Source organism: Podarcis melisellensis, assembly GCF_964234715.1.
Source record: "Podarcis melisellensis genome assembly, chromosome: Z".
NCBI lineage: Eukaryota > Metazoa > Chordata > Lepidosauria > Squamata > Lacertidae > Podarcis > Podarcis melisellensis.
Window position 1 is genome coordinate 41,549,924 of NC_138547.1, and position 14,449 is coordinate 41,564,372.

Here is a 14,449-nt window from a genome sequence, read left to right on the forward strand (position 1 = left end):
ATTGCCATCCTGAGCCAATTAAGGCTCCATAGGTCAAAACCAGCACTTTGAATTGGGCCTGGAAAAGTCAGGCCAATTCATACGATCAAACTGTCTTGTCTCTCCCCCCCCCATCCCCGTGAGTTGCCAGGCTGCCAAATTCTGCAACAGCTGAAGTTTCTGAACTGTCTTCAGGGACAGCCCCATGTATAAAACATTGCAGTAATCTAACCTAGAGGTTGTCAGAGCAGATACTGCAGATGTTAGTCTATCCCTGTCCAGATGGGGGCATAGCTGGACCACCAGGCAAAGCTGATAGAAGCACTGTGTACCACAGAGGCCTCTGGAACCTCAAGCAACAGTAAAGGATCCAGAACTGCCCCAAGCTATGTACATATCATCACAAGGTCTAGAACCTTAAAAAGAGACAGAGGCATGGTTAGAGGAAATGCCAAACCATGGTTAAGCACAGTTATTGGGAACAAAATTTCATAGTGTGCTCCTTTTTCCTCCCTTCACCCATGGCAATTCTCTTCCTTCCCTGGCTTGAGGCAGACCATGGCTGCTTTTGAACTGTGGTTTGTAGGGCAAGCACAGAATGTAGTTGGCTGGATTGGATGCAACAGCAAACCATGGCTTGCCTCAAACTAGGAAGAGAATTTTGTATTTGACAAGAGGAAAGAAGTGTGCTCACGCATAAGGCTCAGGCACGTAACACTAAACAGTGGGTTTTGGCATTACACCTGTATCAAACCATTCGTGGAGCTAGAGTGAGCATCACTCGGTAAATAAAATATACACATAACTACTACGGTCCGTAAACTTTCACCAACAGCAGTTGGCTGAACAAGAAGATATTTAATACCCAAGCACCTGTACCCTTTATTCTAAGAGACTAAATGCCAGTGGAAACTTGGCCTAAAATCTGATCAAAGCTCAGTTACAGAACCAGTTTGATAGTTAGGTTACGGCCATGGAACATATGAAAGCCAACATGTGGCAGAGAGTCTCCCTCTTCCCACAATGAGTTATCACAGAAATTGAACTTTACACTTAGAACAATAGGCAAGCATTTCTGGGTCAGACAGTTTCATTTCCACCCTGGCATCCTTTGTAGACTGGGTAGAATATATTGAAAGGTGCCATATTATAAGCATCTTTTTTATTATTTATTATGTATTTTATTATAAGCCATGTTATTTTATTATAAGCCACGTGTTATTAGAATAGTAGATTGTCAACCATTAGGTGGCATCTTAAGGCTTTGCAATAGCAAACAATGAGAAAAAAATTGAACTGGGAGCCAGCCAGGGGGTTGTATGGCCCTCAATATTTTTTTGTTTTGCTGTCATGCAATACTGGATTACCTTGGAAGCTGTGAATCATAACCCTAATGAATTCTTCACCCCAAAAAGAAAAGAAAATGAAGGATGTCAGGGCTTTAAGTAATGAGCCACTGCCTTTGCAGTGCATAAATAAATCTTGGGTTAATTCATTTTCCTCTGACGAAGTAAGTTCTAGTGTGGTTTATCTGTTGTATATCACCAATTAACCATTCCTGAATTTTAAACAGAGCAGTTCATTATTATATTTTAAATTTTAGATACAGGGTTTGGGGGGGGGTTTAAAAACAACACCCTGCCCCAATAACACAATTACTCCAAATCTGGAGAAATAAAAACGATGTGATTTATAAAGCAAACAAACCAGTTAGAACGCAGCTAATTACATTCGCTCGAGACTAGCTTGCTTTCGCCCTCGGTGAGTGTTTGTTTCAGCTCCCAGTGCTCTGATAGTTCCTGACAGCTTGCTGGGACACAGGAAAGAAGTAGGTCAGAGTAAGCTAGAATCTGCAACAGAGGATCCCGTTCGACAAGCTTGTAGGGTAATACGGAGATCGAGGAAGTGTGTAATGTAGCGACAGTGTTTGAGACACATAACAAACAGCCTGAGGACAGCCTCTAGCGCAGCCGGTACATTTATCTTCTCTGTGTTGTAACACCCCTTGTCTTTCTTCTCTCTTTCTCTCTCTCTCTCTCTCTCTCTCCACCCCGCCCCAATAGCTTATCTAGTTGTTTGGGAATCCTAATACAAAAGATGGACTTGAAGTGTGTGAAATTATGCAAAGCAGGAAGGGCGGGGGCGGAGCTGCACTTCCCAGAGACTGCAGAGCCCTGATATCTGGGAGGGGGAAAGGGGCATAGCAAATTCTATGGCTATTTAGCCTACTTAAAATAAACAGAATAAGCCTGTTCTCAGGGCAGCCCACAAGCCAAGCTTTGTAGTTCTGCTTTGCCCTAGCTCAGACATTAAGGGACAGTCTCAACCCGATTTTGAAGGGACTGTCTATCCACAGATGTGTGTAAAACAAGAATAACCTTAAAAATAGCTTGGCACAGGGGCAGCCAACACCTTCAGATGCTCCTGGACTAAAAGTCCCATCGTTCCTGAACACTGTCTGGGGTTGGTGGGAGGTCCAACATCTGGAGGGCTCCACATTGGCTAATTCTGGCTTAGCAGGCTTGAAAAGAGAAAATAATACTGCTTATGCCTTTCAGAAAGGTGTGTGCTCAGTTTCTGTTTAAAATCCATGGAATGCCAGCTCAAATATGTGCTTAAGCTTAGGCTCTCCGGGCTCAGAATTGAAAGCACGCAGAATTAAAATGAAGCAGAGAATATCTGAACACCAGCTGCCTTGCGCATATTGCAGAATGGAGGCGGATCCTTCAGGTTAGAAAGTGTGACTTGCAGATAGGCATCAGCCAAAGTAAAAGGAATTTGTTCACACTGTGTTTGGGCTGTACTTGTACTTGTACTGTACTGTACTTGGGCATAATTGTACAAGTACACAACAATATTTTCCCCTAGGATTGCTCAACGCAGATCAGGGTGGTAGGCAACTGTTTATTTTTTCTTTTCCTTTAAAATGAAGTTTACATTTAGGCCTTTTATTAAGGCCGTTGGTGGTTCCGTGGTAGAATTCTTGCCTGCCACTGTTATTTTTCAGGTCAGGCTGTTTTGTATTTGGGATGCCTAGCACAAGCGTCTGGTCTGGGACCTGAAGCTGCCCTAATCTACATATTGCTTGACCACACTGACTCAAGCAAAAACCCCTAAACAAACCCCTGCTACATGCAAAAACTAACCATTTGTCTAAGTTTGGCCATCTCCTACAGTTAAGATACAATGGTACCTCTGGTTACAAACACCTCGGGTTACAAACACTTCGGGTTACAGACTCTGCTAACCCGGAAGCTGTACCTCGGGTTAAGAACTTTACCTCAGGATGAGAACAGAAATCACATGGTGGCCCCATTTGCTAAAGTGGTACCTCAGTTAAGAACGGTTTCAGGTTAACAATGGACCTCCATAACAAATTAAGTTCGTAACCGGAGGTATCATTGTACTCTGTTCCAGCATGAAGAGAGGGCTCACATCCAGCACAAACTACACCGTGCTTCCTCTAATCTGCCCTGCACATTGGTTTTTACAGAGCATATAGGGCTGCCATACACCCAGAATTTCCTGGACATATCTGGCATTTGTCTGCCAAAAATAGCATCTGGGCAGAATTTTCAGATACCAGTTACAATGCCTGTGGAAATTTGGGCGAATGGCAGCCCATATCGGAAGTGTTGACTGTTTGGTGAATTTCCTTTAAAAATAGCTTTAAAACTTAATTTTCAGATTTTTCAAAAAAGAACACTCAACAACTTTAGTCAAAACAAAACAAGCCCAACAGCTTTTGTGTCTGGATTTTCACTTTTGAAATATGGCAACCATACCATATGTAGAGGACAACCCCCATCACCAGCCCCTAAAATGCCCTTTAGTAAATAATGGATGTGCTGCCTGTACCACTTTCCCACAGGCTCGTCCATTGGCACGAGTGCAATGTTTATAGTTTCACTGTTCTGCTGCAAAAGAAGGCTACCACTTCCTGGAGAAAGGCTACAAGCCTTTAATGATCCCACAAGTACCATGGGATAAACCCAAAGAAAAATAACTGCCAAGCCACTCATCTAATGTTTAAATACACATTTAGATGTGAGGAATGCATAGAGAAGAAGTGGCGTGGTACATCTGCAGCAGAGCAACCGGATGTCTTCCTCTGCCCCAGCTGCAACAAAACATATCTCCCCCATTTCAGTCTCTAGACCCATAACAGGCAAGGTAACTCACCAGCAGTTCTCCCTCAAAGGTACACTCCTCCATTGTCTCCCAAGACGGATGCCATAAAGATGGGAACAAGTTCTGCTGAAATGAATGCAAGGTCTGAGTAGGTTTGTATAGGATTTGTCTGAGGTATGAAATGCAGCACAAAAAAGAGAAGTTTTTACTATACAGTGGACTCTCGGGTTACCTTTGGGTAATGCAAACCTCGGGTTGGAAACGCGGCACCCCCAGAAGTGTATGCTTCTGGGTTTCGCCGTGTGCATGTGTGCACAGAAGGGCACCTCTGGTTACAAAGTTTTCGGGATACGGCTGGGCCTCCAGAACAGATCCCGTTCGTAACCGGAGGTACCACTGTAGTAGTAACCTCCCCTCCTCACAACTCCCCATTTTTGGACAACTTGCAGTGGATTTGAATACAGCAGATCCCATCATCCCATGCCAGCAACGACCTGCACCCAAAGTTTGGGACTATCTACCCATCCATTATGCCAGAAAATTATAAATGTGCATCAATTTATCTTTCATGGGAACATTGTATTGCCTTAAGAATGAGTACCAGGCTAGTATGACAAATCATGGTGTGTGGCAAAAACTCATCATTGTTACCAGATCTGTTAGTGCACCACTGCAGACACATCTTACACATGTATTTATTAAAAAGCTAATTTTGAGGACATAGCAATTATGTCCTGGAGACCACTGTGCACACATAAAATTGCAGTGCCTTCAGTAACCTTGATTAATTTGTGAAATTCAGCATGGATCAATCCTACTGCACTCACTCCAGAAAGCTAGCACCACAGCTGCAATTTAATATTTATTTATAAATAAAGGTTTAAAGATTACAACACGCTGATATGCAATATTTAGGAGCTGTTTTGCTGCTTGAAATGCCAGTACAGTGGTATCTCGGGTTACAGACGCTTCAGGTTACAGACTCTGCTAACCCAGAAATGGTACCTTGGGGTAAGAACTTTGCTTCAGGATGAGAACAAAAACCACGCAGTGGCAGCGAGAGGCCCCATTAGCTAAAGTGGTGCTTCAGGTTAAGAACAGTTTCAGGTTAGGAACAGACCTCCGGAACAAATTAAGTTCTTAACCCGAGGTACCACTGTAGAGAAACATACAGCGGGGGAAATCAAGAAAACAGCTCTCGTGGTCTGCAGCAAGGACAGTGTTCTCATGGAGCAGAGAGAGCCAAGAAACAGCCTTTTTTTAGAGGGGGTTGAGGGTTATACCCACGTGACATTTCATGACAATGACATAGGTGGAGAAATTCTTGGGATATCCCGACTTGATTTCACTAACAAATGTGGCATGAGAGGGCTTCCTCTTTTAAGTGAAGTTCTTGTGCCCCCTACACAAAGTGGTTAAAACCGGAAGCTCTAAATAAAAGCAAAAGGGAAACTTCTTGCTTTGATTATTCATAGCTTCTTAGCAAGGTACCCTTACTCAGCTGAAAGGGGGCAGGGTTGTCTTTCCCTCAAACAGCATAAGAATCTGTGATTAATTCAGGTATCGTTGGGCATGCTTGCTGCTTGGAGACTATTTTGTCCATGGTGGGAGATTCCTTGCCAAATTATTGGTGTTATTTTGGATTAGATTTGGTACTGAATCCTGGAATTAATTAGACTGGGGACATCCTCCTGCCTGTGAGTGGCATGTGCTGAGATTACTGCTGGCATATACACTAGGGCTTTCCCTATCCATTGCTGTGATCCTCCAACACATAGCTCACAGCAAAGTCAAATTATACACAAAGACTAGGGATTTGTGCCATGTTCCAGCTGCACAGATCTTTTGAGTACACCATTCTAAAACCAATGGCTGTGAACTGCTTACAAATAAAGCATTTTTTAAGCAAAAAAAAAAAACAAAACTTAAAATTTCTCAGCTGAAATGTATAATTCAATCCACATAAGATAGTAAAGGATTTCTACTTAAGACCTCAATGGGCTTTGTTAGCCATAAGGCTGCAAACCTTGGCAAACCCACATGCATGAATTAAGGATGTGTCTCAATCAAACGTTTACTTCCTTACTATCACTGCATTTGATGTCTCCAGATGTAAAAGGAGAATTTTAAAAAATCTAGCTCCAGGGTTGCTTTGACAAGAGCAAGTGTCAGAATGTCATAAAATCCAGCGAATTTTCATTTGGAGGAAAATGAAATTGCTTTGTGAACCTACCATTAGAAGTTCAAACTACAGAAAACTCTCCTTGGCAGCCTGATTCACAAACCAAAAACAAAACAAAGCCAACAGAAAGAAACAAAAGAGCCGGTGTCAATTTTGTATATCTGTTTCTTGGGTTTACTTATAGAACAGCCCAGAGATTGTTCCCCTGTGCAGAACTGGGTAGCTTCTACTTAAAGAACGTATATCTTAGAAAAGAGGTATGTTTGACAGGAACAATTTAAACTGCCATGGGCATAAACAAACACAAATGGATAAGGTTGTTTTCTTTTTTTCTTTTGCTTTACACTCTGTACATTTTCTGCAATACAGAAAGGTCTCAGGCGGTGACTTGGTTTTAAATGTATAGTCCGTGGAGTTCTTTCAAACTGGAAAGATTGGCCATATAAATTTCACTTGTTTTTTTCTTTTAAAATGTTTTTGCAATCCTAGTTCACATATATTCAGTTATACGGGGGGGGGGGGAGTTATTTATACAGTGGCATTGATAAACATAGCACCTTATGACGTAAGACAGAAGATAGACAGGGCCCCAAGGATTACAGTCTAACCTCTGACAATGGGGAGAAAATAAGAGGGAGGATGGGAGAGGAAAAAGAAATGAAGACATGAAGAATGGAGAAAATGCTGCTATATATCCTTTAATTTCCTTGCAGCTGGGAATCGATATTTTCCATGCTCCATGGAAAAGGTAGACTTGAGGAGGGACTTGAAGAAAAGGAGATTATTATCTACATGCATCATATAAATATATGATACATCATATAAATATGATGTATGTTCCACACTGAATTTAGAACTGCAGAAATACAGCTATCTAAACTTATATTGTCAAAGCCATAGTTCCTTCGGGGTGGCGGGGTGGGGGTTCACCTTTATAATAAGTACAGTTCTCTCAGCTGATCAAAGTAAGAGAAAGCTTGACTGGCAGGGCAGGACTTCTGTCTCAATTTGCTTAGAACATCTGGCTGTGGTTCAAAGTCAGGATCTGGAGCTGCAGGTTGGAGTGGGATGGAGGCAGGTCAAATTTGCCAGTCTCCTGCAACCCTTTCCTGCCACCCCAGTTGCTAACGCACATCAGAACGTGGTCACAGCATCTGGAATTTGCCAGGCGCATTTTGCATCTGGCTATCGGCCACTTGCGCCCAGGCCTAGGTGCCTGGATGGTACCTGACATCTCTACCACCTGGAGGTACATGCCTGGGGAACTTTGGATCTTGACTATTTTCACATACTGTCAAATTCTATCCATTATATATTACCTACACAATCAAAACAAATGTCAGGAACCAAAAAAGTAATATTGAAAAATTCGATTTTCGAGCCATCAGATCCCAAAATGGCAACTAGACATTCCATTTTGGCGACTATAACCTTGGTTTAAGGAGCCATTTGGCACCTAGCATATGTGAGTTTCTAACAATGGGTGCACCTTGGCTGCTCCAGCATGCTTGCTTGATCTTAGAATTGATCTTCAGAATGGTAGGTGGGAAATCCCACTTGCAGGTGCCCCCCCCTTGGTAAAAAATAAATAAATCCCTGCTTATGGAGATCTTGGTTGCTTGGTAGCTCAGTCGGTAGAGCATAAGACTCTTAATCTCATGGACATGGGTTCAAGCCCCATGTTGGCCAAAAGATTCCTGCATTGCAAGGGGTTGGAGTAGATTGTTCTTGTAGTCGCTTCCAGCTCTACAACTCTATGATTCTATGATGTAGAAGAGCAGTCCCATGTGAGATTCCCCCCACATTCTGAACTCACTTTGTCTCAGCAGCAGCATGAGCATGTGGGTTGGAGCATATATTTATGAACTTTCTCCAGGGCAGGGTTCTGAATACTGGGCCTTTCTAGCCAATTACAGCATGCAATATACAAATTCTCTCTTTGCTGTTAGTGCTTGGTATTCATCATCATCATTATCATCAACAACAACAACATCAAGCAACTCCAGTTTTCAACTGGTTGTCTAGACCCATCCCACATACTGGGAGCAATCGACAAATGTTTAAATGGGAACTGGACAGAAGCCATATTAACACACATGCCTTGAAGGTTGCAAAGAAACAAGGGCAAGCTATAGTAACAATTAACATTTTAGAGAAAGACAATGAATATGATTAGTATGATCAAATCACCTGTGCCTGCTAGGGAAAAAGGAAGCTTTTAACAGTACTAAAATACAGAATTGATTTGTACACATATTTGATAAAATCGATGCAATTAGCAAGCAACTGAACACTAGAAAGGAAAATTGATTGCTAGAAGAGCCTAGAGCAGAAGGTAATCAGTCCATTCTTCTGGATCCTCTCCATACAATAAAAAATTGTTCTTCCTTAATCGCCCCTAAATTATTTCCCTATTAATAATGCCATTACATAGCTATTCTTTTATTCCTATTATCTACTGTCCTCCTTGAAAAGCATTTAAAAGCTGTTTTTAGAGCAGCATACTCTAGCAATTTTTTAAATATCAGCGGCACAATGCTACAAGCGGAAACTGAACAATAGCACGTAACAAAAGGGAGAAAAGCAATTTGGAAACTAGTTCTAACAACCAAATCAAACAAACGAGATTATCAGATAATGGGTTTTGATTTTGTGGGATTCTACCAGGTTTCTCAGTAGGTAGGAACTCAAGGTTCTACACAACCATGCAAGATCTGGGCCGCGCTGTGTAACCGGAAGGATAACAACTTTGTCGGCAAGGAATTAACATACAGAAAATAAGTAAGAAAATAACATACAGAAAATCAGCTCACTATGGAGTCAAAGTCTCTGCTAGTGGTAGGGTATCACTAAAATTAATAATAGTAGCAACTCCAGTGTGTTGAGCAAGTTCCACAACTTATGGGTTGCCATGAGAATGCCCTCTTAAGGGCTACTACTGCCCCAGCATACGATGGTTGTGGAAGCTCCTAAAAGGTTTTCTTTGCCAGTCTAAGTATCTGGGAGGGTCTGTACAGAAGGTGGTGGACTTTTGGTTATTTGGGGACTGAGGCATTTATGGCTTTAAACACAAACATGAGCATCTTGAATTGGTACCACAAAACAAACCCGCAACCTGTACAGTGGTACCTCGGGTTAAGAACTTAATTCGTTCCAGAGGTCCGTTCTTAACCTGAAACTGTTCTTAACCTGAGATACCACTTTAGCTAGTGGGGCCTCCCGCTGCCACCGTGCCACTGCCATTCGATTTTGATTCTCATCCTGAAGCAAAGTTTTTAACCTGAGGTACTATTTCTGGGTTAGCGGAGTTTGTAACCTGAAGCGTCTGTAACCTGAAGCGTCTGTAACCCGAGGTACCACTGTACAGTTGTTTTAAAGCAAGTGGGTAGGACAACCAAGGCATTTCTTTCAACCAGGAATCAAGTCCCATACCTTCAAAGATAGCAAGGTAGCCAAGATAGCCAAAGGCCTCTGAGACTTACCGTAACTGGACCCAGTGCTAAATATAAAGAACTGCAAGTACAGATCAGGAAGTCAACCCAGTGAGTGATACACTGCAGGGGGCGTCTGGGAGGGACACAGCACTTTGCCCCACACTGCTTTTACGGGCAGCGGGCACGCATGCCATGCCCCCCTCAGCTTCCTACAGGTGGAGGGCACCAGGGAGGGATGCAGTTCTGGCGGTGCCCCCCACTCCTGGGATGTCTTGCCTCTGGGTGCCCTGCCCTATGGAGTGGTGTCACTGGGGCTACGCCACTGTGTAGTTCCCATGTAGAGTTTTCATGATACATCTGCAAATACCCTGAGAAGGTGGTGATAAGTGTGCCCACTAGGGCAAATTTTAAACGAGTTGGTGTAGCACAACTGGGGGATGGGTGGAAAGGGCTAGGCTGCAAATCCTCACGTCCCTACTTGAACCTGCCCTTAACTAGTAAGATGACTGTAGGCAACTCATTTTCCCATCCCCAGTCATAGAATTATAGGATTGCAGAGTTGGCACCCTAAGGATCATCTAGCCAACCCCCCATCAGACCTGCAACCTTGGTGTTATCAGCACCACACACTAAGCAACTGAGCTGTCCAGGCTGACTTCCTCCCATCTGCAATGTGATGGTGAGGAAATAATCCTGATTCGCTACACACATATGTTGTTAAGGGCTACAAAAATATAATGCACATAAAGCATATGGGGGGGTACCAATGCTGCATACAATTTCTATTATAAATCAAGTTTCAAGTCGGCTCATTCTGGGTGGCTATTTTTTTAACACGGCTAATTTGCACTGCTACCTTTTTATTGGCTTCTCTAAAAAATTTAAGCCACTGCCTTGCCCAAAACCTCTGGCAAGCAGCACACACAGTATCAGAAAACCCCATACTGTCACAAAACCTTCTCTATTCAGGCAAGCGATGTAGGTTTATACTGTATAGCCATTTCCAACACGGTCCTTTGTTGCCACTTGGAACTACTTCCAGCCTCACAGCTCTTTCAAATTAATTTTGTCCAACAGTGGGTTTAGGCACATGAGTCTCAGAAACAATTTTAAATGGCCTAATTTTGACTTCAGCCGGTCTCTATGGAGATTAATTGAAATGTTGTATATCTAGGTAGTATGAAGGTAGGGGGGCGGGGAATAGAACAGGCATAATAAGGAGCTCATAGTAGATGTTTAAAGCCAAGAAGTGCAAAGTAAAAAGAAGAAGAAATCAACAGCTTAATCTTTCAAGTCTCCCTTAACCCCTATTATAAAGTGTTTAAGATTTGCTCCTGCATTGGGAACTGTGAGCATGTGGGTGCATAGGAGATAACGCCAGGCTGAACACCATTCCTATGCTCTAGTCAAGCGAGATCAGCTAGGAAGTTTCTAAACTGCAACAGGCCAGAATAGTCCTCTGCACCTCAGTCTCCTCCCCACCCTAAAGCAGAGTACAATAATGATCTATTGTAAGCTGACACAGTCTCTCCATTTACAAAGAATGATAAAAGTGGTCATAGCAAAAAAATAAAATAAAAGAGAGCTGCTAGCAGACTATCCCAGGAACTGTGTTCCTGCTGGACTCTATGCAGAAATGCTGGCCATTCATTAGCTTGTTTGTGTTCTGATTGCTTGGCTGGTTCCTCACTCCCTAGGCAGCAAGATTTATCCTCTTAGTTTAACACTACAAAGTAATCAAATTGCTCCATTACAGTTGAAAGGCTTTAGACAGCCTGGAGGGAAGTGGAAAAGGCGGGGCATTTCTGTGGCAGTCATGTATAGAGTAAGTTGTCTCATCAGTTAATCCTAAAGTTCATATTCCACTTGCCTCCTTTCATGAAATGTCGAAACACTTAACTTTAATGACTGATGTAAGAAGGACGTACAACTCTCAGCTGAAATTAAACTTGATCTACCTCCTGAGATTGTTGACCAAGATTCACTTCTGATCAAAAACAAAAAGTTCTCGTGCAGCCTCTTTCTTCTCTTTTTGCTTCAAGCCAAACCCAAACATCTTTTTTTGCAACCAAAAGGAAGTAAGCATTTGGGGCAACAGGATGTTCCAGCAAACAAGCCAATACAGGAATAAAGAAAACAGGAAAGGAAATAGAGTCATGGCTTGTCCGGCTGCACACTTAAATGCCAGAAACAAGAAACAAGACAGACCAGAAAGCTATCATTTTAAACGTACATCCCCATATTGTCAAGAATGATCCCTTATTGCAGAACATCAGGAATCCATAAAACCTGTGATGCCCCTTGCTACATCACAACTCTTTGAATTAATCTTATTTTTGAAAGATTGGTCATAGAATCGTAGAATTGTGGAGTTGTAATGGGCCCTGAGGATCATCTAGTCCAGCCCCCTGCAATGAAGGAGTATTCAGCAGTCCCATATGGGGATCGAATCAGCTGCCTTGGTGTTGACAGCACCACACTCTCACCAACTGAGCTATCCAGCCACTTGCATCCGTAGTAGAGAATCCCTGCTTACACAGCACTAAAGTTAGTGAAAATGTGGGGTCTGAGCATATAGAGTTCACATTGTTATCAACATGAAAGGAAGCACAAGGGCCATGTAGTACTACCTCCTGGAATGCAGGAATCTTTTGCCCAAATGAGCTACCGGTCAGAGCCAGATGCATAAGCCACATCACTGGAATTAAAGAACAGGGGAACTGCAGACATATTCTGAACATATTCTTATTTATTTTCAGTATTATTACTGAACAGAGCTCATGGTCTTCACAGAGCAATGAGCCTTCATTTCAGCTGCCTCGTTTGTTTGGAAAAAGTCACCTTAGATGATGCATCATTAGCCCCACACATGTGATTACTATTTAAATGTTGGTTTGGAAGATTTTAAGCCATTTTGAAAGTACAAAGAACAGTTCTCATTGCAGGCCAAAACTGCATTAGGTCAGAATATTGAGGTCTCCAGACTGTGCTGTCCTTACATGTTCCATATACAACTAGACTGGGCTGTATTCGCCAGATTTTCCTTTTTGGATTTCAATGCACATTAAAATGGACTTATTCAAACAATGACTTGCAACTGGCGTTGCCCCAAGCAGGAATATGATATCACTCTGGATCACTTTTCAGACTTTTCTAAGAAGTTGCCTCACATACTTTGGTCTGCCTGACTTCAACAAAGCCTATTAAATCTTAGAGAGCGGGGAGCAAATGCCCCAAATAAAATCAATGGAGTTACATTTTAGGCTGTGTCATGTAGCATTTGACATTTAAGCTAAGACAGCACATTACTTAAGAGTGCTATTTTGAGGGCGGGGGTTTGGGTTTTGCATTACTATTATTTCCTATTTATGCTTCTAAATCTTTTTTTTTTTAATAATAATAATAAGAAGAAGAAGAAGTTGGCAAACCTAATGCACAGAAGCACTAGGGCCAAGCTATGTATTTGGCAATCTATTAAGTTACTAAGAGGGCAGTCGATGGGTCTCAAACCCTGAGTGAGTTAGGGATTTCCCCTACATGTGAAGACAGGCTCTGGTGGATTGAGCAGACGAGACCGTAGTGGGTCCAACGGTCAAGAAGGCAGTTTCTGCACGTGCTATAGAGGGACGTGAGGGGCAGGTGGGGCTTGTCAATCTGGGAAGGCTGCCCATCCAGGAAGAAACTACACTGCCTTGTGGGATACCTTTGGGAGTGGAGATGGCTAAGGAATAAACTCTACAGAAATACGTAGAGAAGTCCCTAAGATGGCTGGATGATGCCTCCTTCCAGCAACTCTTGCAGGCAAGGTGGTGCCAAACGTATTGATTTGCCTTTCCTTGGACCACACCAGTGAGCCCAAGAGAAGGCCTTTGTCACCTGGGTAGCCCAGGACCTTCATACATGCTGCCCAGACTTGCGCTCCAGGGAGGTTGCTTTGGGGCTGCTAATGCAGCAGTTTGACTTGACCCTTGGAGACATATTCTATTGTCTCTTGGGACAGATGGGATGCCAGCCAAATGTTTCATTTATTTATGCTTATGATATATTCATATACAATGCTTTTAAAATGTGTATCAAACATATTTATACTATTCTATCCTTTTAACAGTTAAGTAAAGCTGTGTTTTAACCTAGCTGGGTTGAAAACTTAAGTTGTGAGCCTTTCAGAACAGAATATATGTACCTCAATAAGAAATAATTCAAGCCTTAGCGATTGCATGGCAAGCAGGGAATGAAAATTACGTTTGCGTGCATCTTTGTGTGTGAATGGGTTTTGCTTTCAGAGGGCTAAGAAGTAAGCAAGATGGCTTGCATCACAGTTCACACCCATAGTCAATCTGGACTTTTGTTACTTTAACCTTTGGCCCTACACAAATGGCGGATGCTTCCATGCATGCAAAATAACAATATCGAGACAATTCAAACCTGGACCTTGGTAGAGAAGAGTGCTGCTTTCACAAGCCAACTGGCATTATGGATTCTATTGGAAATAACTTTTACCTACCGAGACAGGTGAGCAGTTCTCTCTCAGGACCAATTTGGAGAAGCCAATTAGGATGGTGAAGGCAATTGTGAAGAAGACCTAGTGTTAACTGAGGAGGCCAACTGGGAAAAGGATTACAATTCACAAAAAAAGGATTACAATACCTAAATCAGTAAAACCCAAGGAGACAGTTGTCTGCAGCATTTACATTTCCCTCTTATTTTTGCTTGTTATAGGATC

General features: G+C 42.5%; 1 protein-coding gene across 11 annotated transcripts in view; it reads right to left on the reverse strand.

Annotated features, from left to right (window-relative positions):
• The window catches only part of MAMLD1 (mastermind like domain containing 1), a 131,429-nt gene that overhangs the window by 86,895 nt on the left and 30,085 nt on the right, over positions 1 to 14,449 (reverse strand). For 5 of the 11 annotated variants that reach the window (XM_081897576.1, XM_081897580.1, XM_081897578.1 and 2 more), the window contains one exon: positions 4,162 to 4,236. The exons of 3 other annotated variants lie outside the window; for them this stretch is intronic. In XM_081897576.1, coding sequence (XP_081753702.1) covers positions 4,162 to 4,236 — 75 coding nt within the window. The remainder of the gene's footprint in view (positions 1 to 4,161; positions 4,237 to 14,449) is intronic. 3 more of the 11 variants (XM_081897579.1, XM_081897582.1, XM_081897583.1) reach the window with 1 other exon arrangement.